Below are 21123 nucleotides of genomic sequence, written 5' to 3' on the forward strand. Positions count from 1 at the left end.
ATGGAGTTGGTGAGAAAGTAGAAATAGTGAAATGAGGCACATTTCTAATGCTTTGAAACTGTCCATGTTATGTATATCCACAGTGTGTACTCTGTCCTCTGACGTTTGGAACACTACTTACTGGCTCATGATGACCTTACAGGTAAAGTGTCTGAGACTTGTCTAACTTTGATCTGGGTCATGTTCAGTAAGGCTCACTGTAGCAAAACCTTTTGGAACATAACATCTGTTCTAATTGGATAGGTTTCTACACTTTTTCTCCCTACTGAACACAACCCAGGTGAGTGACCGGGGCAAGTTGTGCTCTTTGTATTGTAGGGACACACAGCAGCAGTGTGGGCGGTGGTCATATTACCTGAACAAGGCCTCATGCTGTCTGGATCAGCTGACAAGACCATATGGAATCCTGGATGTTTAAAGGTGAAAGAAATCACCCACTAACCACAGTGACCTTTACAAATATTGTGGCAGTTCTGGGGCCAGATATCACTGAATATCTTTGTTAGACACACATATCATACCCCCAAGACATGCTAACCAATACAATAACGGGAGGTTAGCATTTTTTGGGAGGGTATGATGTGTCCTTCTGTAACTTCCTCACTAATCACGATTCATTCAGGATTATTTGTAATCATGGTACAAATCACAATGTAGAAGTGTTTTGAAACATATTATTATATACAATAAAAGTAACTCCAAAATGGCACAATACAATATTTGCCATTCATTTCTGGCACAAAATAATCTGAAACACAACTAAAACAAACAGCAAATGTATCATCACAAGCTTGATGTAGTCATTGCGTGCTATGCATATGGGACCAAATACTAAACTTATGACTACTTTAATACACAAGTAAATTTGTCCCAATACTTTTGGTCCACTAAAATGAGGTACTATGTACAAAAAGTGCTGCAATTTCTAAACGGTTCACYGATGTGGATGAAAATACCCTCAAATTAAAGCTGACAGTCTGCACTTTGACCTCCATTGTATCATTTGAAATCCAAAGTGCTGGATTACAGAGCCAAAACAACCAGAAATGTGTCACTGTCCCAATACCTTTGGAGCTCACTGTATGTACTGGTATATCAACAGTCAGGTCAGAAATTATTGCCACCCTTGAGAAAATGAGCAAAAAGGACTATAAAATAAATAATACATACTGAGCTATATTGTATGCAAACAAAACATGGGAAATTTGTATTTTATACACAATTGCTCAGAGAAAGAAATGTTGTTTTAACAAGAAATCATTCAAATTATTGGCACCCCTGTTTTCAATACCTTTCAATGATAATGACCCTGAGTCTTTTTCTAAAATGTTTTTATGAGATTGGACAACACATTGGCAGGGAGGCCGGGCCCTCCTATTGGCCCAACGGGAGGCTGTCCTGTCCCACGCCGCCGACCTCTGCTCTGTTTGCAACAAGAACATTCACATCACCCTCGCGACTCTCGTTCTCAACTACGCCGGCTCACTCCACGGCCCAGTGTCTGCCGGTGGCCAGCGCGGCACTGTAGTCGGTGCACCTTGTGCTGGGGACAATAAAAGGGCACTCTAAAATGCGCCGTTTTGTCACACAAATTGAGGGAGCGTGCAATTGGCATGCAGACTGCAGGAATGTCCACCAGAGCTTTTGACAGAGAATTGAATGTTAATTTCTCTACCCTAAGCCACCTCCTTCGTTGTTTTAGAGAATTTGGCAATACGCTCAACCAGCCTGACAACCGCAGACCACGTGTATGGCGTCGCGTGGGCGGTTTGCTGATTTCAACGTTGTGAACAGTGCCCCACAACAAACACAATTGCATTTTATCGATGGCAATTTGAATGTACAGAGGTACCGTGACAAGATCCTGAGGCCCATTGTCGTGCCATTCATCCGCCGCCATCACTTCATGTTTCAGCATGGTAATGTACGGCCCAATGTCGCAAGGATCTGTAGACAATTTTTGGAAGCTGAAAACCTGTTCTTCCATGGCCTGCATACTCTCCAGACATGTCACCCATTGAGCATGTTTGGGATGCTCTGGATCGAGATGCCGACAGCATGTTCCAGTTCCTGCCAAATTCCAGCAACTTCGCACACGAGTGGGACAACATTCCACAGGCGACAGTCAACAGCCTGATCAACTCTATGTGAAGGAGATGTGTTGCGCTGCATGAGGTAAATGTTGGTCACACCAGATACTGACTGGTTTTCTGATCCATASCTTTTTTTAAGGTATATGTGACCAACAGATGCATATCTGTATTCCCAGTCATGTGAAATCCATAGATTAGGGCCTAATGAATTTATTTCAATTGTCTGATTTCCTTATTTTAACTGTAACCAGGGGAGGACCATCCTCAGTGAATTTCATAACAATTTTAAATGTAAACTATACTAAATATAATCACGTCACCAAGTAATGATTAAAACACACTATTTTGCAAAGAAGGTCTACTGTAGCCTCAACTGCACTCTGTAGGGCAGCACCATGGTGTAGCTGGAGGACAGCTAGCTTCCATCCTCCTCTGGGTACATTGACTTCAGTACAAAACTTAGGAGGCTCATGGTTCTCACCCCTTTCCACTGACTTCCACAGTAATTGGTAGAGAAATTAACATTCAATTCCCTGATATTACTGCAGTCAGCATGGCAATTGCACACTCCCTCAAATTTTGAGACATCTGTGGCATTGTGTTGTGTGACAAAACTGAACATTTTAGAGTGGCTTTTGTCCCTCGCACAAGGTGCACCTGTGTAATGATCATGCTGTTTAATCAGCTTCTTGATATGCCACACCTGTCAGGTGGATGGATTATCTCAGGAAAAAAAAAAGCTCATTAACAGGGATGTAAACAAATTTGTGCTCAAAATCTGAGAGAAATAAGCTTTTTGTGTGTACGGAAAAGTTTGGGGATCTTTTATTTCAGCTCATGAAACATGGGACCAACACTTTACATATTGCATTTTTGTTTTTGTTCAGTTTATAAAACTGGGGAACCCAACTCTTCTCAGTAACATCTACACAGAGCTGTACATCACAGAGGGTGGAAGTGGAGAGGTCAATAATGAACATGAGGTGAGACAGATGGATAGCATCCAGGAGACGAGCAACACAAGATACACCAATCAAATGCAATGACATCTTCAAACTCTTACCTGGACAAGACAAACCGATCAGAACTGTGCTGACAAAGGGAATTGCTGGCATTGGAAAAACAATCTCTGTGCAGAAGTTCATTCTGGACTGGGCTGAAGGAAAAGCCAATCAAGATATTCAACTCATAATTCCACTGCCATTCCGTGAGCTGAATTTGATGGAGGAGAAGCTTGATGGAACTTCTTCAATACTTCTTGTTGGAAACCAGAACATCAGGCATCTCCAATTATGACAAATATAAAGTCATGTTTATCTTTGACGGTCTGGATGAGTGTCGACTTCCTCTAGACTTCCAGAACAATAAAAACTGCTGTGATGTCACAGAGTCAACCTCAGTGGACGTGCTGCTGACCAACCTCATCATGGGGAATATGCTTCCCTCAGCTCAACTCTGGATAACCTCCCGACCAGCAGCAGCCAACCGCATCCCCCCTACGTGTGTTGAGCAGGTGACGGAAGTACGAGGGTTTGATGACCCACAGAAGGAGGAGTACTTCAAGAATAAATTCTGTGACGAGAACCTGACTGGCAAAATCATCCCGCACCTGAAGAAATCTAGGAGCCTCCACTTTATGTGCCACATACCCATCTTCTGTTGGATTTCAGGGACAGTTCTGGGTAACATTTTGTCTGAAGCAAAGAAAGGAGAAATGCCAAAGACTCAAACTGAAATGTACACACACTTCCTGACTAAACAGATGGACCTGAAGTACCATGGAGAACATGAGATGAATCAGCAAAGGAATGAGAAACCCATCCTGTCACTTGGAAAGCTGGCTTTTCAACAACTGGAAAAAGGCAATCTGATTTTCTATGAGGAAGACCTGAGAGAGTGTGGCATTGATGTCAAAGAAGCCTTAGAATACTCAGGAGTGTGCACACAGATCTTCAGAGAAGAGTATGGATTGTACCAAAAGAAGGTGTACTGCTTTGTATGTTTTTCTCATCTTCAGCAACAACAGTGACAATCTGATGGTAGAAGAACCTCCCAGTTCAAAGAAACCACTGCTTACCCACATGCCAACAAGCATCCTCCACAAGAGTGCAGTGGATAAGGCCTTACAAAGCAAGAACGGACACCTGGATCTATTCCTTCGCTTCCTACTTGGTCTCTCACAGGAGTCCAATCAGATTCTCCTGCAAGGTTTATTGACGCAGACCAATATTCCAACAAGGAGACAGCCAAGTACATCAAGGAGAAAATCAGTCTCCAGAGAGATGCATTAACCTGATCCACTGTCTGATTGAGCTGAATGGCCATTCCCTAGTGGAGGAGATCCAAAGCTCCCTGAGCTCAGGAAGTCTCTCAGAAGCCAAACTATCACCTGCACGGTGGTCAGCCCTTGTCTTTGTGTTGTTGACTTCAGAAGAGGAGCTGGATGTGTTTGACCTGAAGAAATACTCCAGATCAGAGGAATGTCTTCGGAGGCTGCTGCCAGTGGTCAAAGCCTCCAGAAAGGCTATGTAAGAACTTGAATACTTTGCCTATTTTACAAACAAAAACAATACACTATAAATGCATTGACGTGTTCATACCGGTCAGCTCTTGACTATGCTGTATTTCACAATTTTCTTAAGGTTGAATGGATGCAATTTCACAGAGAAATGGCTGTGAAGCATTGGCTTCAGCTCTCAGCTCAAACTCCTCACAGCTGAGAGAGTTGGATCTGAGCGACAATGACCTGCAGGATTCAGGAGTGAAGCTGCTCTCTGTTGGACTGAAGAATCCACACTGTAAACTGGAGACACTGAGGTAATAGGTTTCCCCTCAAAAGTAGCCTACTCGAAAAAACCTTGAACGACAACTACTCTGATTAAGTATTGCTCTCTCATAACCGAATAAAATAGTATCATACAGGAATAGGACTTTGGGGTCAAAGAGTATATGTGATTCTTGAGATAATTCACTTGCCATATAAGTGAGTCCATGTCTAGAATAAGGTCTGTTTTCAGTTTGTATCACAGAAGTATAGAGGAAGATCCTCGTTAAAATGTGAAGGTAATTGCCGATTGAGCCGACATATGCATTGTTTACCGTAAATGCGGTCTCCGCGAACGTGGGATCATTGCCTTTGCATTTCAATCGAGCTAACGTGGATGTTCCGCAATACCGAAATCTTTGCACTGCAGGTTGTCATTCTGTGGAGTCACGATAGAAGGCTGTGCTTCTCTGGCCTCTGCTCTGAAGTCAAACCTCTCATGCCTGAAATAACTGGAATTGAGCTACAACAACCCAGGAGAGMCAGGAGTGAAACTGCTCTCTACTTTACTAGAGGACCCACTCTATAATCTTGGGAAACTCAGGTAGGAAACATAGACCATCTGGTAACTACAAATGTAGAAACCATTATAACTAATCTATGCTGTAAGTGTGACAATTGTGTGGCCTTTCTACACAGGCACGCTATGGCTATGAAGGGACTGTAGATTGTGTATATCACTCTAATATTCTGCTTCTTCTTTAGTGTTGAACATGATGCAGAATGCTGGTTAAAAGCTGGCCTGAAGAACTGTAAGTCAATAATGTTCTGACTAATAAGCCTAAATTGTGAAAACAAATATAAACGCAACGTGTTGGTCCCATGTTTCATGAGCTGAAAAAAAAAATCCCAGAAATGTTCCATACCCGCAAAAAGCTTATTTCTCTCAAATTTGGTGCACAAATTTGTTTACCTCCCTATTAGTGAGCATTTCTCCGTTGCCAAGATAATACACTGCTCAAAAAAATAAAGGGAACACTTAAACAGCACAGTAACTCCAAGTCAATCACACTTCTGTGAAATCAAACTGTCCACTTAGGAAGCAACACTGATTGACAATAAAGTGCACATGCTGTTGTGCAAATGGAATAGACAAAAGGTGGAAATTATAGGCAATTAGCAAGACACCCCCAATAAAGGAGTGGTTCTGCAGGTGGTGACCACAGACCACTTCTCAGTTCCTATGCTTCCTGGCTGATGTTTTTGGTCACTTTTGAATGCTGGCGGTGCTTTCACTCTAGTGGTAGCATGAGAAGGTCTACAACCCACACAAGTGGCTCAGGTAGTGCAGCTCATCCAGGATGGCACATCAATGCGAGCTGTGGCAAGAAGGTTTGCTGTGTCTGTCAGCGTAGTGTCCAGAGCATGGAGGCGCTACCAGGAGACAGGCCAGTACATCAGGAGACGTGGAGGGAGGCCGTAGGAGGGCAACAACCCAACAGCAGGACCGCTACCTCCGCCTTTGTGCAAGAAGGAGCAGGTGGAGCACTGCCAGAGCCCTGCAAAATGACTCCAGCAGGCCACAAATGTGCATATGTCTGCTCAAACGGTCAGAAACAGACTCCATGAGGGTGGTATGAGGGCCCGACGTCCACAGGTGGGGGTTGTGCTTACAGCCCAACACCGTGCAGGACGTTTGGCATTTGCCAGAGAACACCAAGATTGGCAAATTCGCCACTGCGCCCTGTGCTCTTCACAGATGAAAGCAGGTTCACACTGAGCACATGAGCACATAACAAGTGACAGAGTCTGGAGACGCCGTGGGAGAACGTTCTGCTGCCTGCAACATCCTCCAGCATGGACCGGTTTGCGGTGGGTCAGTCATGGTGTGGGTGGCATTTCTTTGGGGCCGCACAGCCCTCCATGTGCTCGCCAGAGGTAGCCTGACTGCCATTAGGTACCGAGATGAGATCCTCAGACCCCTTGTGAGACCATATGCTGGTGCGGTTGGCCCTGGGTTCCTCCTAATGCAAGACAATGCTAGACCTCATGTGGCTGGAGTGTCAGCAGTTCCTGCAAGAGAAGGCATTGATGCTATGACTGGCCGCCCTTCCCCAGACCTGAATCCAATTGAGCCACATCTGGGGCATCATGTCTCGCTCCATCCACCAACGCCACGTTGCACCACAGACTGTCCAGGAGTTGGCGGATGCTTTAGTCCAGGTCTGGGAGGAGATCCCTCAGGAGACCATCCGCCACCTCATCAGGAGCATGCCCAGGCGTTGTAGGGGAGGTCATACAGGCACGTGGAGGCCACACACACTACTGAGCCTCATTTTGACTTGTTTAGACATTACATCAAAGTTGGATCAGCCTGTAGTGTGGTTTTCCACTTTAATTTTGAGTGTGACTCCAAATCCAGACCTCCATGGGTTGATAAATTTGATTTACATTGATCATTTGTGTGATTTTGTTGTCAGCACATTCAACTATGTAAAGAAAAAAGTATTTAATAAGAATATTTCATTCATTCAGATCTAGGATGTGTTATTTTAGTGTTCCCTTTATTTTTTTGAGCAGTGTACATCCACATCAAGAAGCTGATTAAACATGATCATTACACAGGTACACCTTGAGCTGGGTACAATAAAAGGCTACTCTAAAATGTGCAGTTTTGCCACACAAACATCTCAAGTTTAGGGAGTGTGCAATTGGCATGCTGACTGCAGGAATGTCCACCAGAGCATTTAATACAAATTTCTCTACCATAAGCCGTTTCCAACATCATTTTAGAGAATTTGGCAGTACGTCCAACGTGTAAACACAGCATTCCAGGACTTCCACATTCAGCTTCTTCACCTGTGGTATCACCCGAGACCAGCCACCTAATGAAGCTGAGGAGTATTTCTGTCTGTAATAAAGCCCTTTCATGGGGGAAAAACTCATTCTAATTCATTGGGCCTGGCGTGGACCTATGCCCTCAGGCCCACACGTGAAATCCATAGATTAAGGCCTAATGAATTTATTTCAATTGACTGATTTCCTTATATGAACTGTAACTCAGTAAAAACGTTAATTGTTGCATGTTTATATTTTTGATCAGTATATATCATTTAAATGGATAGAAATATTTGTATTTTTTAGTTTCCTGTCTGTTATTCCCATTATATGCCCGTGAGCTGACACTGGACCAAAACACGGCACACAGAGAGCTCTCTCTGTCTGAGGAGAGAAGAGTCACCCGAGGAGAAATGCAACCATATCCTGATCACCCAGACAGGTGTTATGCACAGAGGGCCTGACTGGACGCTGGAGGGGAACAAGTATTCAACTTATATAGGAATAGCATACAAAGAGATCAGCAGGAGAGGAAGGCACTACGACCTCCTCCTCGGACACAATGACAAGTCCTGGAGTCTGCGTTGTGCTGATGACCAATACATGGCCTGACGCACTGTCATACCTGTCCACTCCAACAAACTGGGACTGTATCTGGACTGGTCAGCTGGCACTCTGTCCTTTTACAGTGTCTCCTGTAGCACATTGACCCATCTTCATACATTCCACACAAAGTTCTCTGAGCCCGTCTATCCAGCCTTTAGGGTTTGGGCTAATGGCGCGTCAGTTTCCCTTTGCAAAATAGAATAGCATCCTGTGCCAGGCGGAGTAGAACTTGTAAGATGTGTTTCTCTATTATTTGCAGACCACAGAGGGAACTGAGTAATATGTTACAAATATTCCGATACAGTTTATGATCTTGTACTTTATTGAGCGATTGCTGTAAGAGAGCTATGATGATAATCCTCAACGTGCATTCATTTATGTGTGAAGCCAAAATGATTTATTTAACTATTTTAAATCATTCATTAGGAACTTTTCCAGAATTGTGTTGGCAAAAAGTACTCCCTTAATGCAATATTGAAGAGTAATTGTCCCCAAACCCATGCATTGACTACTGTATAAAAATGCATCACTAGTGGCAGGTTTTGTTTTGAATCAGGTCACAACTCATTTATTGCAGTACAATAGTGTATATGCATTCCACAGGACGGTAGATTGAACCATTTTCTGTACATCCTCTGACGAGCACATAAGCTTTTAGCCAACAGGAAATGCACGATGTCATATATGATGGAATCGCTTCGATATAAGAAGTTAGTTATCAAATGTATAACACCACTGTGATTGGCTTGATACATGTTCTGTAGCCCATATGTTATAATAATAAACAGTTGGATTTAGGTTTCCTGAAATGTTCCGCGGTGGTAAAGTTTGACCTCGAAGATGTTGGAACAGATGATCCCTATTGGGGTTAAATCACGTACTAATCTAAGCAGTGCAATCTGACAACTTTACATACACAGTATTCACACTTCTGTGTGACTTTCCCATTTGTATCTAGAAAGGACCGCCGTTGTAGTAGGAGTTATGATACTTTATGGACCCAGATGACATTACATATTCTTAAAGCGTCTTAGAGTAGGAGTGCTGAGCTRGGGTAAGTTTTGCCTTTCAAATAATAAAGATTACATAGACAGATGTAGACCTGATCCTTGGTCAGCACTCACTCCTACATGCCCTGGGAATATTTATCCTGTTTAAATACGCCCTTTATGTGCTGTGTAAAGTCTCTTCCGCTGTTCAATGTCAAAGTCGATATTCCATTCACAATAAAAGGAAAAAAAGAGATGGGACTAAATGAATTAAGGCAGACCACACTAATATGTAAATCGTAAAAGCATTTTCCTTAACTACAATGCTTCAGCTTTCAAAGGGAGGGATATTTCTATGTCAGTCAGATATACTGTTGATATATTATGGAGTAACCCAAGCATGTACACAAGCAGATTTTTAATCACATGAAAGCATATATTACCATAATAGTTGAACTGTATGTTGCAGTTAAAAACATTACACGTTGGACTGACTGTCTTGTCACTACTACTGAGGCGCCGCAGTAACTTACCATGGTTTCTTTCCCTGTGACAGAACGGCTCTCGTCTTTTGCTCAAGGCATGGAGCGATGGAGAGAGAAGGAAAGAGCTGCACTTCAGTAGTTTGGCATCTCAGTTCCCTTCCTATTCATGGTTACGTTTGATTTTTAGCCCAAAAATGGCTGGTGGCTAAACCTGAAACATTCTAGGTTGAGTATGCTGCGACGGATTCCTTTTCTCTCCCATTGGGATGTCTATGTTGTAAGAATAAAACATTTAATTCAGGCTTTTCTTTTAAGACACGTTTGCAGGGTTCTGGAATGTTCTCGAACTGATCTCCAACACTTATTTACACACAAAACGAGAGAAATCTACTTCTCAAAAATGAATTGCATTCCAAGACAAACACCCACAATGACAATAGTTTAGACTGAATCTGTAGAAATCATTATCAGCATCAAGGCATCCCCCATGTAGAAAAATATGTACAAAAAAGACAACCAACGGACTGGTAAAGCTACCGTTTCTAAAAGTGCACATCAATGACAGTGATGATCAGTAGAATACTACAAAGTGGTTCTAGGGCCAGGGGTGTTGGGGTCAGATCCTGGGGCTATAGGACAGAGATGGAGCAAGGCCACTTAGGACTGGGCAGTGAGAGACACGCATACTCGATCATAGAAGGGACTAACTAACACTGTACAAGCGACATTCATTCTCACCCACACCATCGGTAAAGAAACACACCATTTTATAAACAAGGCTCTCTTTTCCTGACCTTCCAGAGTATTTACATAAATAACAATGAGATACAAGTGGCCCGCGGGAAAAGCTGCAAGAAGCAGAAAGAACAACAAAAGGGACTTTCGGGATATGAAGGTGCAAARATTCTCTGTACAAAATTCTCCCTTACACCCTCACCCATCAAGTTCCTTTCCCCCTTTCTCTTGTCTGCTTCTCTCCAGTGTGAGTGAGGTCCTCAGACCATCCAGCAGATGGTAGCAGTGGCCAAATCAGATGACTGGAGCGCCGAAGCACTTGAGGCACCACTGGACGTTGGTGTTGGGTGGCCGGTCGATCTTGTGCAGGGCCTTGAGCTGCTCTGGGCTCAGCTCATCAAAGGCCCGGCGGTATTCACGGTCAAAAGCCTCTGTTGGGGAGACAAGGGGGGAAAAACAATCATTTAGCTCATTAAACTCAGGAACAAGACACTGGATGATTGGAATTACCCAAATCCAAGTCTTGGTTTAAAAAAGACTGGTTGTGTCATGCAGTTCACTCACCGACGTCRATGTTCTCCCGTCCCAATGCCACCAGCGCCAGGAAGAGGATCTCCCTATAGATACCCCTGATAAGAGACCAATAAATAGATCAAAATCAAACGTTTACGTTGACATTAGCTCAATCAAATGTATCACCCCCACATATAAGCTTTAGAGGACTGACCTTTGGCGTTTGACCTCTGGGTTCCTCTTGACCTCCCGGAGAAGCAGATTGATGGGGCCATAGACGTCGTTGGTCTGGATGCTGCGGACGATGCTGTTGAGGAGGGTCCGTGTCTCCTGGTAGTCCGTGGGGGCCAGGGTGCCCTTCTTCTCCACTGGGGGACAGAGATGCTTCAATACTCAGTCACTATTCAATACATTAGAATAATTGGTTTTACGTATATGGCTCTTTTCATTAGCTGTCATCTCAAACTGTGTTCCATTATCAAATATGAGCAGGACATGCATGTTAAAAAAGCAATAGCGACAGACAGAGAGAGAGAGAGAGACTGCTCAGTGCTCTGAGGATGATTGCTTGATTAGATGTATGTGTGAGAGAATGTGTAGTCACTCAGGGTCCTCCAGCTCTGGTAGAGGGGATCCCCAGGTTCCTGGTGCAGATTGATGTTGTCCCACAGCAGCTGAACATACACCTGTTTACTGTCTTGAGACAGGGATGTCTGGTGGAGCTGTGGACATAGTGAATGGAAAATACAGACACACAGTTATCTACTGTTGCACTGCTTTAAAGGTCCTGAACAGTCATTCTGAAAAGTACTTTCTCTCTCATGGTTGTGATGCGGTTCACAGCAGCACTGACGGATGTGTTGACATGACAACTGCGTCAGAGTTTTGAATGACCCCCCTTTTGTTCCATGCTGGCTGAAAACCTAGCTAGTCAGTAACTAGCTAACACCAGACACAGATGAAAACCTAGCTAGTCAGTAACCTAGCAACACAGACACGATGAAACCTAGCTAGTCAGTAACTAGCTAACACCAGCACGGATGAAAACCTAGCTAGTCAGTAACTAGCTAACACACAGACACGGATGAAAACCTAGCTAGTCAGTAACTAGCTAACACCAGACGGATGAAAACCTAGCTAGTCAGTAACTAGCTAACACCAGACACGGTGAAAACCTAGCTAGTTAGTAACTAGCTACAACCAGACACCGGATGAAAACCTAGCTAGTCAGTAACTAGCTAACACCAGACACGGATGAAAACCTAGCTAGTCAGTAACTAGCTAACACCAGACACGGATGAAAGGGGAAACATATAGGTGTCTTTGCCATAGATGAATTTTGGCACCAGTAGAGTAGCTAGCTATAAACCACCATGTCTTCTCCGATGTTGGTTACAAGGCGGTACTGATTTTAACTAGGTAAGAGTAGCATGATACCATTGGGGTATTAAAAAGAGAGTTAAGGTGATGTCACCATGTCCCCTTAATAATGAATCCAAGTGTTTGACATGGGGGAGGAGACAAGTAACTCTATGATCAAATGTTATCAATGTAGAAGCAACAGTCATTTTTCACACTTTGATCTGGTTCCCTTCAAATATCATCATTAATGAAAAACATGATTTTGATAGTTCATGACCTTTAACAGGGGCGGCAGGTAGCCTAGTGGTTAGCACGTTAGGCCAGTTACTGAAAGGTTGCTGGTTCGAATCCCCGAGCCGACAAAGTAAAAACCTGTCATTCTGCCCCTGAACAAGGCAGTTATAACCCACTGTTCCCCGGTAGATGGTCATTGTAAATAAGAATGTGTTCTTAACTGACTTGTCTAGTTAAATAAAAGTTAAATWAAAAATGTTTTTTTTAAAAACAGTGGTCGGGTTCACGGTGGCTGATCGCTCTGAGGTGATCACGAGTAGAGAGCGCTGTTTGTAAGCTGTGTGTGAATATTTGTGTAGATGAGTAGCGTGTGTGAGCTCTGCATGGTTATGTACCTGTACTCCATTGTTACAGTGTTCCGAGGTGAGGATGAGGCCAGGCAGGTAGCTGGGCAGGTCCAGGCGTTGGAAATAAAACACCAGGTTCCAGAATATGATGGGGTGCTGGCTCAGGAACTTGTGGGTGTAGATGACCTGATGGAGAAAACCAATTAAACTGTGCTTTATAAGCGATACTACAGCTTAATGTTCAAATCTGTAAAGACACTGGGTTAACAGTTAAATAAAAATGGAAGCAGCAACAGCGAGGGCGACAAATGACCAGAACATCAAGGGACAACAGCTAGCTACATTTATGACATTTTTTAAAACACAGGGGCCCTTCAACATCAATGCCACATACTGTAAGTCATACTACATGTGAGAATCTATGGGCCCCATTTTGCTGTCCTGTAATTTTGCTTCCGTCTGCAAATATTCGTATATCTGTTAAATGTGTGTTACTTGGTCTCCCTCATTCTCCAGTAGGGTCTCTAGTTCTTTGCGGAGGACCAGGGGGCTGAGGTAGGGCACAGACACCGGCATTGGGTTGGGCCGCTTCTGTCCCAGGCCATCCTGAGAACCATAAACACACACACACACACAGCACTTTAGTCAGTTGCATAACTCCTGAACATCCACATAAATAGAACCTTTGTTGCCTCCCACCCACATACACAGTGAATCACCTATTCCACTGGACAGTGACCACTGATATCATTTTATTTCTGGAGTCATTTTATTTCTGGATTTTGACAAATGTGGTTTGACAGCACTGTGTGTAAACAACCTCTTTGCTTTCTCAATAGCATAGAAACGCATGGCCTGTACATGTGCTGCAGTTTCAGAGTAAATTATATTTTAATGAAAGTCCACATACAGAAAACAATAATTAATTTTCGATTCATAAGCGTTGCATTGATTTAAATTTCATACCCTGAATTTACTGACCTGAAATGTAATTGACTCAAGCCCTGGTGCGCTGAGTGGGAAGAATTGCGAGGACATTCTAAGGACACTCACCATCTCTGTCAGGCTGCAGGGCAGGCTGGTGGTGGACACGCTGTGTCCTGGTTCTCTCTGGGCAACCAGGCTCTGTAGAGGCCCGCCCACACTGTTGCTGCGTGTCAGAGACGTCCCCTTTTTCCCTGCCTGGTGCTCCAGCAGGCCCAGGGGATCCGATTGAGCCGGCTCCGGTATCAAACTGACGGACGGCCAGACATACAGACAGGAGAGGGCAAAGACAGAGGATCTTTAACAACAGAAAAATGTAAAGCAAGAGTGAACCAAGTCAAGTTTTCAGCTTGTGATTTTTCAGTTCTTACAGTTCAATTGACAGATGAACAAGTTCGCTTAGCTACACATGAGCATCATTAGGGTACACGTTAACCCTATAATTTACTGAATAGAAGGCACCAAATCAGATGAATGATAAAAGGTAATAATGATGGTGACAGAATATTAAATGCGTTTTTTTGAGACAGGCACTTCTGTGAACCGACCTCTTGTGCGTGGCAGTCTGGCTGGCCGGGGCCTCTCCTGGGTCCTCAGATTCTGGGAAGCTGATGAGGCCAGGGGTCGGGGTGTCCACTGCAGCCCCTACCTTGTTCTCGGTGGAGCCTGTAGCTGTGGCCTGGTGGCTGGTGCTGTGGATACTGTCTCCTGAYGCGCTGGGGTTCAGGTAGAACCTGTAGGTGAGATCACACACAATGAAACAAGGGAAGAGCACACACATCCAGCCACATAGAACATTTGAATGACTTAGACGAAGATAATGACGTATGTCCAATTGTAGCAGGTTAAAATGTATTTAATGCCCATGTCAAAGCCCGCCACCGCATCTTCCTATGTAGCCGTTTACGTAAATGTGCTTAATTGTCTGGTTTTGTACATGTAATCAGATTAATTTGAATTGTACCGTGTCTCACAACAAAATTCTGTTTCGATTTAGTGAGTTCTTCATGAACTAGTAAGTATAATTTAAACATTAGCGTGGAAAATCCTGTTCGCATCCTGTTTTATTGAATACACTATTATACACGCGTATACTTCATGGCCGAGACAGACAAACACCCACGCTGTGGTGGTGCGCAGGTCGTGGAACTCGACGTGGAGCAGGGGCAGGAAGGCGGTGCGGCAGAAGGGACAGGTGGTGTTGAGGTTGGAATCGTCTGCCGTCCAGCCCGCCATGATCTCCTCATCGTATACCAGACACTCACAGGATCGACACTGGGAGCAGCTGGACATCAGCACCTAGAGACAGACAGACAGACACACAGACACACACACACACACAGACACACACACACACAGACAGAGATAAACATTACAGATGCTACTTGAAGCTACCTGGCTAAGTAACAAACTCTTATCAGTTACGGATAGAAAGAGGTCACAGTCCATTATGAGCTTATAGCGCCCTCTAGCTCCGTACGTATGAACTGCCAGATCACTACAGCATACTGTACAATGCATTCGGAAAGTATTCAGACCCCTTGACTTTTTCCACATTTTGTTACATTACAGCCTTATTCTAAATTGGATTAAATAATAATATTTTTACTCATTAATCTACACACTATACCCCATAATGACAAAGTGAAAAGAGATTTTTAGACATTTTGTCAAATGTATTAAAAATAAAGTATTCAGACCCTTTGCTATGAGACTTAAATTGAGCTCAGGTGCATCCTGTTTCCATTGATCATCCTTGAGATGTTTCTACCACTTGATTGGAGGCCACCTGTGGTAAATTCAATTGATAGACATGATTTGGAAAGGCACACACCTGTCTATATAAGGTCCCACAGTTGACAGTGCATGTCAGAGCAAAAACAAAGCCATGAGGTCGAAGGAATTGTCTGTAGAGCTCCGAGACAGGATTGTGTCGAGGCACAGATCTGGGGAAGGGTACCAAAACATTTCTGCAGCACTGAAGGTCCCCAAGAACAAAGTGGCCTCCATCATTCTTAAATGGAAGAAGTTTGAAACCACCAAACACTCTTCCTAGAGCTGGCCGCACGGCCAAACTTAGCAATCGGAGAAGGGCCTTGGTTAGGGAAGTTACCTAGAACCCGATGGTTACTCTGACAGAGCTCTAGAGTTCCTCTGTGGAGATGGGAGAACCTTCCAGAAGGACAACCATCTCTGCAGCGCTCCACCAATCAGACCTTTGTGGTAGAGTGGCCAGACGGAAGCCACTCAGCAGTAAAAGGCACATGACAGCCCGCTTGGAGTTTGCCAAAAGTCACCTAAAGGATTCTCAGACGATGAGAAACAAGATTCTCTGGTCTGATGAAACCAACATTGAACTCTTTGGCCTGAATGCCAAGCGTCACATCTGGAGGAAACCTGGCACCATCCCTAAGGTGAAGCATGGTGGAGGTAATATCATGCTGTGGGGATGTTTTTCAGCGGCAGGGACTGGGCGACTAGTTAGGCTTGAGGGAAAGATGAACGGAGAAAAGTTCAGAGAGATCCTTGATGAAAACCTGCTCCAGAGTGCTCCGGACCACAGACGGGGGCGAAGGTTCACCTTCCAACAAGACAACGACCCTAAGCACACAGCAAAGCAGGAGTGGCTTCGGGACAAGTCTCTGAATGTCCTGGAGTGGCCCAGCCAGAGCCCGGACTTGAACCTGATTGAACATCTCTGGAGAGGCCAGAAAATAGCTGTGCAGTGACGCTCTCCATCCAACCTGACAGAGCTTGAGAGGATCTGCAAAGAAGAATGGGAGAAACTCCACAAATTAAGGTGTAACAAACTTGTAGCGTCACACCCAAGAAGACTCGAGGCTGTAATCGCTGTCAAAGATGCTTCAACAAAGTACCGAATAAAGGATCTGAATACTTATTTAAATATGACATTTCAGTTATTTTATTTTTGTATATATTTGCAAACATTTCTAAAAAACTGTTTTTGCTTTGTCATTATGGGGTATTGTGTGTAGATTGATGAAGGGGAAAAAATTATTTAATCAATTTTAGAATAAGGCTGTAACGTAAGAAAATGAATACTTTCTGAACGCACTGTATGTACTCTGTCTTTGACTCAGTCTTTGTGAGACCATATATTGAGTACGGTAGCCACTTACAGTTGAAGTCGGAAGTATACATCCACTTAGGTTGGAGTCATTAAAACTTGTTTTTCAACCACTCCACAAATGTCTTGTTAACAAACTATAGTTTTGGCAAGTCGGTTAGAACATCTAAGTATAAACACCATGGGATCACGCAGCCGTCACACCGCTCAGGGAAGGAGATGCGTTCTGTCTCCTAGAGATGAACGACTTTGGTGTGAACAGTGCAAATCAATCCAGAACAACAGCAAAGGACCTTGTGAAGATGCTGGAGGAAACAGGTACAAAAGTATCTATATCCACAGTAAAATAGTCCTATATTGACATAACCTGAAAGGCCACTCAGCAAGGAAGAAGCCACTGCTCCAAAACCCCATAAAAAGCCAGACTACGGTTTGCAACTGCACATGGGGACAAAGATCTACTTTTTGGAGAAATGTCCTCTGGTCTGATGAAACAAAATAGAACTGTTTGGCCATAATGACAATCGTTATGTTAGGAGGAAAAAGGGAGGCTTGCAAGCCAAAGAACACCATCCCAACCGTGAAGCATGTGGTGGCAGCGTCATGTTGTGGGGGTGCTTTGCTGCAGGAGAGACTGTGCACTTCACAAATAGATGGCATCATGAGAAAAGGAAATTATGTGGATATATTGAAGCAACATCTCAAGACATAGTCAGAGAGTTAAATTCTGGTCGCAAATGGGTCTTCAAATGGACAAGACCCCAAGCATACTTCCAAAGTTGTGGCAAAATGGCTTAAGACAACAAAGTCAAGGTATTGGATGGCCTCACAAAGCCTTGACCTCAACTATAGAAATTTTGTGGGCAGAACCTGAAAAAACCTACAAACCTGACTCAGTTACACAAGCTCTGTCAGGAGGAATGGGCCAAAATTCACCCAACTTACTGTGGGAAGCTTGTGGCTACCCGAAATGTTTGACCCAAGTTAAACAATTTAAAGGCAATGCTACAAATTAATTGAGTGTATACCCACTGGAATGTGATGAAAGAAATAAAATCTCAAATAAATCATTCTCTTACTATTATTCTGACATTTCACATTCTTAAAATAAAGTGGTGATCCTAACTGACCTAAGACAGGGATTTTTACTAGGATTAAATGTCAGGAATTGTGAAAACTGAGTTTAAATGTATTGGCTAAGGTGTACATAAACTTCCGACTTCAACTGTAATATAAAGTATGATAGTCTCACCTCAAGGGCACAGTTCTGGTAATACTAGAGGAGCTGGTGTGGTGGGAGCCTGGTCTGACCTCTCAGAGTCTGGACTCTGCCTGCCTTCCTGGAGTCACGTCTATATATATTATATATATATACACACATATATAATAATATAATACATATATCTATACCACACACACACACACACACACACACACACACACACACACACACACACACACACACACACAGAGTATACAATCACACAGTTTCAACCATACACCCTTCCACATCTTGTGAGTGTGTTTGTTTATGGGTATACGGGTAATGTTGTTTGTCTTCTTGTGCATGCATAAAGTGTGTGTGCGCCTGCATACTTTTTTATTTATATAGGCTGTGTGTGTGTCAAGTGTGTGTATGCTTACGTGTGGAGTGGGGTCCTCTCCCTGTGTCGCTGCTCCCACTGCTGCTGCCCAGGCTGGTGCTGCTCTGGGTCAGGCCGTTAGACACCAGGCCTTGGGTGGGCCCTCTGTGGGTGGGACTGTCACTTCCTCCACCCCCCAACAGCATGGACTCATCCAGCCCGGCAGGGAAACTGTCCCTTTCCCTATAGCCAGGGCCCAGTTCATCCTGGGAAGAGGGGGAAATAAGGCCAAATGTAAACTTCTTAACGATTGTGAATGGTCATATTACTCACTTGAACAAAATTGAATGCATTCTGCAATATGGTTTGCGAGATGAACCTGTGAAATGAGATGCTCTGCTTGCATAGTCAAAGTCTTACATCATTGTCCTGTATATAATGGTGTTTTACAGTGTGGTCCAAAATTATTGAGACACTTGATAAAGATTATCAAAAATAATTGTAGAAAATAAATTATTCAAATACTTAGCTRTATTTTATGCTAAAAATAGTGGGGAAATGTAATTATTTTATACTYATACAATTGCTTAGAGAAAGAGATTTTGTTTAACAAGTCAATGTTTTTTTCTCTATAAACGGTTAGGTGTCAAAATTATTGACACCTGTTTTCAAAGGCACCAAACCTTTTTCTAAAATGGTTTATGAGATGGGAGAACACATTGGGAGGGAGTTTCCTCCATACAGAATTCATCCAGATGCTTGATATCCTTCGTCTGCGTGTATGGACGGCCTTCTTCAATTAAAACCACACGTATTCAATGGGTTTCAAGTCTGGAGACCGATGGCCATTGCAAAATGTTGATTTTGTGGCCAATTTTGTGTATATTGATGTGTGCTTGTGATTATTGTCTTGCTGGGAGATCCACTAGCAGCCACGGTTTATGTCAAAAATGTCCTGGTACTTGGTAAAGTTCATGATGCCGTTGACCTTAACAAGGGCCCCAGGAACAGTGGAAGGTATCGGAACGCAAACAAAAATAAAGATAAAAACCACCTTTATAAGAAAGCATTGCATGCATTATCCTCGCTTTCGGGTACAGGCATAGAGCAGTAGAGTCGAGGCGATTGAAGAAGTTGCACATATGGGGATAACGTTTTGTAGCCTCGGGTCTGGGAAAATGTGCCTTCTATAAACACACTGAAGGCTTCATTCTTTTTTTTCTTTTTTTATACCTCACAAATGATCRAAATGACAGTCTACTTTGACGCTGACGAGAATCTGAGATCAATAAAGACGACCTTGTCTTGAATCTATCAATAGCCTAGGCCTAGGTGTGCRGAGACACATTGTACAACATGAGGAAGAAATTATAGTCCTGAAAAGGCTTTCCAGTTTCACTGACTCACCSGATGATGTGCAGCTCACTCACCGGCGATGGCTGATGGCCCCGTGTCGAAAGCCTCTCTCTTGTTTTACATTGTAAAACAATGTTGTTCGCTCAATAGGTCTATTTGGAAGTTGATAACATATTTMGTCTTCTACAGGAAGATAAGTCTTCTCATTTCAGCAGGAGCCATTTACTTTCCAACCTGTGTTTTCCCACGATAGTATTTGAAGTATTGCGTAAAGCGTGTTTTGGCTGCATGCTGTTCACTGACAGATTTGCGCGCATTTCCGACTGTAGGCAATGCCTTGTGATTGGGCTCCACTCCACAGCTAGGCAATAATTTAAAAGTCTATTGATCCTCGGCGGCTACTCCTGGTGTAGTCTTCTGAATGAGTTCATTTCTTTCTGAACAGACAGCAGTAATTCTAGAACTTTGGCAAATGTATTTCAATTTATCAGGGGTGCTGTGGCACCACCAGCATCCTTCCCATGGCTATGATTCTATAAGGAAATAAATGATGAAGTATGACTCTGGAGAGATGAGAGTTGCAGGCTCATGTCTAGCAGAGCAGAGAGAGGGAGAGATCATAGAAAGTGAATCTCATTCTAGTTCTGTGAGAGATACAGGTGCGCTTCTCTCTCACCACAGTAATGGCCACACRTTGGTCTATAGGCTACAATGTTGCGCAAATCATAAACCTGTTCCGGCAGGATCCGGCTCAAATTAAAGTGGTTATGGGGCTATTCTGCTTCTATAAGTGCAGACCAATTCCTGTATATATGAATGGACAAACTCATCAGTCACGTGACACTATTAATTACCATGTGAAGAAACAATAGCGCATTGAAGCCAAATGAAGTCGGTTAAGATGGCGTCTCATGTAGACACAACATGTACAGTTTGAGCTACTCCAGGAAGTGACGTTGCAGGCTAGCTCAATGCTGCCCCTCTCATTGAGTAACTCAAGTTGAAGAACGACCAGGGGTACTGTAGGCTGCCATAACCTTTTCTCAATACAGGGGGTGCTGTTTCCACTTTGGAAAATATCGTCTCCAAATTAAACTGCCTCATACTCAATTCTTGCTCGWMCAATATGCATATTATTATTACTAT

General features: G+C 43.5%; 1 protein-coding gene and 1 pseudogene across 1 annotated transcript in view; one reads left to right on the plus strand and one right to left on the minus strand.

The window, feature by feature from the left end:
- The first annotated feature begins 130 nt into the window (after positions 1–130).
- On the plus strand, positions 131–5267 carry LOC111960186 (NLR family CARD domain-containing protein 3-like; annotated as a pseudogene).
- A 4426-nt stretch (positions 5268–9693) lies between these two features.
- The window catches only part of LOC111960187 (DENN domain-containing protein 4C), a 77096-nt gene continuing 65666 nt past the window's right edge, over positions 9694–21123 (minus strand). Inside the window, 12 exon segments of the mRNA XM_070437944.1 lie at positions 9694–10941; positions 11075–11139; positions 11238–11391; positions 11628–11745; positions 13015–13152; positions 13462–13572; positions 14020–14200; positions 14499–14684; positions 15074–15249; positions 18291–18313; positions 18316–18390; positions 18683–18887. Of these exon segments, the coding sequence (XP_070294045.1) occupies positions 10805–10941; positions 11075–11139; positions 11238–11391; positions 11628–11745; positions 13015–13152; positions 13462–13572; positions 14020–14200; positions 14499–14684; positions 15074–15249; positions 18291–18313; positions 18316–18390; positions 18683–18887 (1569 nt within the window). The 3' untranslated portion in view covers positions 9694–10804.

This window comes from Salvelinus sp. IW2-2015, linkage group LG37 (genome assembly GCF_002910315.2).
Source record: "Salvelinus sp. IW2-2015 linkage group LG37, ASM291031v2, whole genome shotgun sequence".
Lineage (NCBI taxonomy): Eukaryota > Metazoa > Chordata > Actinopteri > Salmoniformes > Salmonidae > Salvelinus > Salvelinus sp. IW2-2015.